General features: G+C 31.4%; 1 protein-coding gene across 1 annotated transcript; it reads right to left on the bottom strand.

The window, feature by feature from the left end:
* Positions 1-3,968: 3,968 nt before the first annotated feature.
* LOC133825753 (uncharacterized) lies at positions 3,969-5,769 on the bottom strand. The gene is made up of 3 exons (XM_062258655.1): positions 5,241-5,769; positions 4,552-5,042; positions 3,969-4,436 (listed from the first exon to the last, which is right to left on the bottom strand). The coding sequence occupies exons 1-3, from the start codon at positions 5,767-5,769 to the stop codon at positions 3,969-3,971; spliced, it is 1,488 nt and encodes a 495-aa protein (XP_062114639.1).
* Positions 5,770-6,496: the final 727 nt, after the last annotated feature.

Genomic DNA, 6,496 nt, shown 5'->3' with positions numbered 1-6,496 from the left:
TATGGATATATGAAAGTATAGCTGAGTTGAGTCCTGAGTTTTGTCAACGGGTTGGGAAAAAATTTCCACGTTTGTTGAATTGGAAGAGTACAGATAATGCCTTCTATGCAAACTTGGTGGGAAAGGTTTTCAACAATCAGAAGGTATAATCTTTTTGTTTTGTAACTGGTTTCTTGCTAAATTTGTTTTATTCATTTTTGGATTTTTTTTGTGTACCTGGTTTCAGTTGATGGTAACCAGTTTTCTTGATTTTGTATATATATATTTTTAATTTATTCAGTTGACTATCCTGAATGTCTATCCGTCTTCTGAGGAGAGAAAGAAACTGGCAGTAAAGAAGTTTAAGTTTGAGCTTCTATACTTGTCGAAGGTGTGTGCTGAAGATGGAGACAGTAGTCCGGGTACCCAGGTATTGGTTGGTTTTGTTGTTTGTTTTAGTTAAAAAAAAATATATATATTTTTTTTAAATTTATAGGTTTCTTTTTATGTTTTTTTTTGGCTGTTTTGTAAAGTATTTTATTTTGTTTTTTTAGGTTGATAGTGAAAAGTTGAGATTGATTTGTGAATCAATCTCATCAATAAAAGCATGCCAAGAAACTATTATTAGTGACATTGCAGTTATGAGATCTGAGTTCATGGGGAAACTCAGTGATTTATCTGCAATGATTGCAAAATTTGTTGCAAAAAATTCTGAAAAAGTTGCAAATACAAGTGATGAAAGTGCTGGTTTTAATGAAGGGGAAAAGCCAGCTGATTTTGATAATGTTTCCAGTCCTATTTCTGATGATTCTAAGGTAACTTGTTTGTTTTTATGCTTTATTGTTTTTTTAAACCATTTTAAGTTGTAACCAGATTGTTTTTTTTTTTTGGCTAGGATTGTGGAAATGATTCAGCTGAAGAGTCTGATGGTAGTAGGGTAACTGGTTTATGTTTCTTAATAGTATGTTGTGTTTTTGTAGTTGTTTAGTGTAACCAGTCACTGTTGTAACCAGTTTCATTATTTCTTTTAGGGTGTCGAGAATGATTTAAATGAAAATTTTGATGTTGTTTATTCTGGGTTGGAGTTGTCAAATGTTGTGGATGGAGATAAGGTTTTGTAATTTATTTTTGTTTTTGTTTCTTGTATTATTTTATTTAAAATTGAATTTGTTGTAATTGATTTTATTTTTATTCATTATAGGATTTTACAAAGAAGCCTGAGTTTAGTTCAGTTGGTTTAAGTTTTGAAGAAGTATATGCGGATCCAGAGATTTTGAGTGTTATTGATAAAACTGTTAAGTATGCAAAAGGAGAAAAGATATTTAGTGGGAGTAAGGATGATTGGAAGGTTGTGATGGTTGGTGATGATGATGAGGTTCCTGTTGCTATTGAAAAGAGGGAGCCTAAACCTAGTACTCATGTCAAATCTCCTTTTGTTACTGAGTTTGGTTCTTCTGAAGTAAAAGAAACTGTGAAGAGGAAGGGAGAGGCAGTGGTGATTGTTAGAGGATTGCTTCCATTTGAAAATGAAATTGGGCAGAATGTTTCAAAGAATGATTGCCTGGATTATATTTATTGGATTGAGGATAAAATGAATTTTAAGAATAAGTATGTTTTTTTATATTTTGTTTAATATTATTATTCTTGATATTTAATTGTTTGTTAATATATATATATTTTTTGTTTTGAAGGAAGAATAAATTTTCTGATGTCAATAACATTATCAATCCACCAATGGATTATTCTTTTGTTAAAAATTTTCTGAGAAAATGTGGTTTTACAAGCTTCAAACTTGTGGGGAGGACCTTATGGACACTGTAAGTAACCAGGTTCTTGTTATAATGTTTATTTATTAGTATTTGTTTGTTTGGATGTTTTTTTTTTTGTTGATCATGTTTAAGACAAGTAACCAGGTTCCTTTTAGTACTGTGTGTAAATTATTTTTAAATTTTGGGTAGTAACCAGGTTCTTTGAAGCATTGTGTGTAACTTGTTTTTTTATTATCATATATTGGCTAGTAATCAGGTTCTTGGTATAATGTTTATTAATTAGTATTTGTTTGTTTAGATGTTTTGTTTTTGTTGTTGATCATGGTTAAGGCAAGTAACCAGGTTCCTTTTAGTACTGTGTGTAAATTGTTTTTTTTTATTATATATTGGCTAGTATCCAGGTTCCTAACTTTTGTATGTTTATTTATTTTTTGTAGCAGATAAATGTATGTTTTTATTACTTGAGGAAGAAGATTAAGTTGATTGATGGTTTGAACAAGAGGGTTACAACTACAGACTCTTGGTTTGATGCAACTATCAAGGGTTTGTATGATAACTTTGTGGCAGCCAAATGTGATTCAAGCAGCATTCGTTTTGATAACCTAATTTCAGATTACATTATTGGTGAATATTTGTTTTGTAACACTCCTTGGGTGGATGTGGATCATGTTCTTTTTCCTGTGCATGTGAAGGTTCAGTTGCATTGGGTTTTTATTCACTTTTCCATTAAGAGTAGGATGTTAACTGTCTACAATTCTTTGACGAGGAAGAAGAATGAGAGTATTGCTTTGCCATATGTGAAGGCTTATTCTGTTGTTTTACCATATTTTCTAGATTTTCTTGATTTTTATTGTTCTAGGAAAGATTTGGACTTGAATGTTGGTCCATATTCTGTTGGGAAGAAGGATCCAATTGATTTTAACTTTGCCAAAGACTTGCCATTTCAAGAGGATAAGTAAGTAACTGGTTTTTTGTATATTGTTGTTTATTTTTCTATTTTGTTTGTTTTTAAAGAATTTCATATGTTGTTTTTGTGTTTTTTTTTTTTTTTTTTTGCAGTGATTGTGGAGTATTTGTTATCAAGTATGCTGATTTGTTTATCCATGGGAAGATTGATGACATCCCGAACAACATGGCTGCCAAAATTGCTACCTATCGTGATTATCTTGCCATTAACTTGTATAGTCATGCAAAAAAGAAGCAGATTGGTGGGTACAAGACAGAAGATGATGCTCCATCAAAGAAATCAAAGAGGAGGAGGAATTATAAGTAGAGATGTTGGAGTTTTTTTTTTTAGCTGTATTAACGACCATGTTTTTTTTTTCTTTGTTTAATAGTGAAGTTGTGGTTTGTAACTGGATACTGTTTTAGTACTGGACTTATGTTTTTTTGTCAATGTAAAGAATTGGTTTCAACTTTTGGCTTAATATAAAGTTTTTTTTAATGTATTTTATTTTAATGTGTATGTTTTTTTTTCAATAGAGTTGGTGATTTTTTTTTTTTAAGTGTGAAGATATTGTTATGTACATGTTTTTTTTTTCATATAGGTTTCGATTATTATTGTATGAAGATGGTGTAACCGGTTACTTCTGTGTTAGATTGTAAAAGTTATATGTTTCAGGTAACTGGTTACTGTTTCTTTAGTTTTTATTTCTATTTTTTTAATTATTTTTTGATTTATTTATGTTTGTTGTATTTTTTTTTTGTGTGAACGATTTGTGATTATATAACTAGGTTTTTTAAGTAGTTGGCTTTATTAATATATAGTTGTTTGTTAAATTTTCTTATAGTAACTGTTTTTTTTTTTATATTTTTATGTGTTGTAACCAGGTACTTGAATTTTCAGTTTTTGAATATCTTGTGTTGGAACCTAGAAGTTGAGCATCAAGTTTATAATATTTATGTTTTTTTGTTTTTTGTGAAAGATTTGTGGTTATATAATTAGGTTTTTAAATCGTTGGTTACATGTATATGTAGTTGTTTGTTAAATTTACTTATAGTATCTGTTTTTTTTCTTCTATAATATGTGTTGTAACCAGGTACTTGAGTCTCCAGATTTGGAATATCTTTGTGTTTGGAACCATGAAGTTGAGTATCAAGTTTATAAAATGTAAAATGTTTAAAAAGTTTGTACTTTTATTGAAGTAGAAAACATTAGGATACAATTTTATTACATCAAATGAAAATATTGAAATTGTAGTATATCTATTCTTTAGAAAATTATTTGTCTATTTTCTTTGACTTTGTTGTGTTTCGCAGCTTTGGGATTGGTTCATTCCTGCATGTTTTTCTATTATGCCCTTGCTGCGCGCATCTTCCACATTTTATTTGCACCTTTGGTTCTCCTCTAGATCTGATTCTTTTTCTTCTAGGGCGGCCTGGTGGTTTTCTTGATTTTGGTGGTAGGAAAATTATGTTTAAAGTCTCTGGCAGTGTCCATTCGCTTTCATTTGGCAATGGATGAACAGTTGAGTCATATGTTGCTTTCATAGTTGTAGTTTTGTAGTAATTAGCAACATAATCATATGTTTTCAGCCGTGTTTTGGCGAATACTGCTATTGCATGTGCACACAGTATTTCGTCTTGTTGGAATCTTTTGCATTCACATGTTTTCTCCATTAGGTTGTCCAAAAAATTTCCTTTCTGTTCAACCACAACTTGATACAGTATAGTGTTTACTGGGAAGACCTGTTTATTTTAGTAGAGAAACACATGTTAGAAACTGGATACTGTGATATTTTTGAGTAACTGGTTACTAAAAGTTTTGATAAATAATATTCAGTGCTCAATATATGTCAGGTACCTGAAATTTAATGGCACGAATAAAGTTTTCTCTAAGCACAGTTTCAGTATCTGTTGTTACTTGTGTGAATGTTCCGTTTGCTTCGTTACCATTTTTCCATACCCATTTTTGAACTAAACTTCGAAGGCCCTCCATCATTGTAGTGATTGGCAGCGTTCTTGCAGCTTTCAATGCAGCATTTATTGATTTAGCTATATTTGATGTCATCATTATATATCTTCTTGTTAGAGCATGGCATCTAGACCAAGTTAAATATCCAATTTTTTGTAAATACGGTCTTATGCGTGTGTCAATCTTGTCTATTTCATGCATGTAGTGCTCAAATGATTGTACCCTGTATGCCTTTACGGCTTTGACAAAGTTTAGGTTTAGGTCCTCCCCATGGACACCAAAATTGACTTTAATGTTGTTTAACAGGTGGAATATGCATGCTCCTTGGAAAGCTTTTGGGTATACATTGTCTATAGCATTTTCTATGCTTTTATGCCTGTCTGAAATGATTGATACCTGTTTGCAAAATCACAATGGAGTAACTGGTTATTATGTCTTAACTGAGTAACTGGTTTCATTAATTTATATGAATTTTTTTTTTTACACTGTTTTCTCTATTTTATTGCTGGATTATTATTAAACTGATAATTTTATGAGTTTAGTTTGTTTCAATAAGAATATAAAGAAGAAAACAGTACCTTCTCTTTCTCCATATGTCTCCTTTAGCTTTGTGAAAAACCATAACCATGATGAATCATTTTTAGAGTCTCCTATTCCAAAGGCTAATGGGAATATGTTGTTGTTAGCATCCATTGTTGAAGCAGTGAATAAAGTTCCCCCAAATGATGTCTTCAAGTAAGTTCCATCTATCACAATGACTGGCCTACAGTGTTTCCATCCTTTGATGGAATTTGCAAATGCTAGGTACATATATTTGAAGTGTTCTGTATTGTTTGTAACCAGGTGTGTAATTGTACCTGGGTTCGAGACTTTTAGCATGTGAAGGTAGATGAGAAGTTTTTGGTATGAATCATCTTGGTTTCCCCTTGCCAATTCTAAAGCTTTTTCTCTTGCTCTCCAGGCTTTTTGGTACCCCATTGAAACACCAAAATCATCTAGCATGTCGTTGATTATGTCATGTGGTGTGTGTACTCTCTTTATTGACATGTATTTTGATTTTATTAGTTCCCCAATGACATTGCAATTAGCCTGCCTGTGGTCTTCCATAATGATATCCAAGGAGTAGGTGTGAGTTTTTACATACTTTCTGATTTAAAATGTATCTGTTTTCCTGAACTTTGAAGCTCTAAGTAACCAGTTACAATTTTCATCCACACAGGTTACCAGGTACTCTCTTGGTTCAGATCTTTTTGTCTTGAATTGGAAGTTGTGGATCATAGCATAATAACATAGAGCAGATTTTAAGAGCTTTTTGTCCTTATAAATCTGGCCTTCTTCAACTTTGAAAATTTTATGATCAGTTATAATTTCTGTTTCTTCTTTTCTTTTTCTTTTGTTTTCTTCTGTTCTCTCTATGATAAATTCTGCTACATCATCATCTATGTCTGTAGTATTTGGGAAGGTTTGTATCTGGTTATTTCTCGTGTAGGTTGCTTCGTGATATTGTAATTCTGTAGCTGATTGCTCGTTGTTTAGTTGAAGAACTAGCTTTTCTAAATCTGTGTTCTGTTTTTGTGTTTCTTCTTCATATGTAGTGTGTTGAACAGTTTCAGCTATTGTTTGATCAATAGTGGTGATGCATAGTGGTAGCTCAGTTACTTCATTTTGCTTCTTTTTCAGCTCAATGTAGAATAGGACTGAATTGTCAGTGAGTAATCTCATTGGTGACATACCTGGTAATAACTGGTAACTCAGCTCAATATTTTGAATATTGCATTTTATTTCAGTTTTCACTAAATGAACCAAATTGTTTAGAGAACAATTTGTTGGTATT

Source organism: Humulus lupulus, chromosome 3, assembly GCF_963169125.1.
Source record: "Humulus lupulus chromosome 3, drHumLupu1.1, whole genome shotgun sequence".
NCBI lineage: Eukaryota > Viridiplantae > Streptophyta > Magnoliopsida > Rosales > Cannabaceae > Humulus > Humulus lupulus.
The sequence above is the reverse complement of the archived record's forward strand: the minus strand, read 5'-3'. Positions and strand labels throughout refer to the sequence as shown.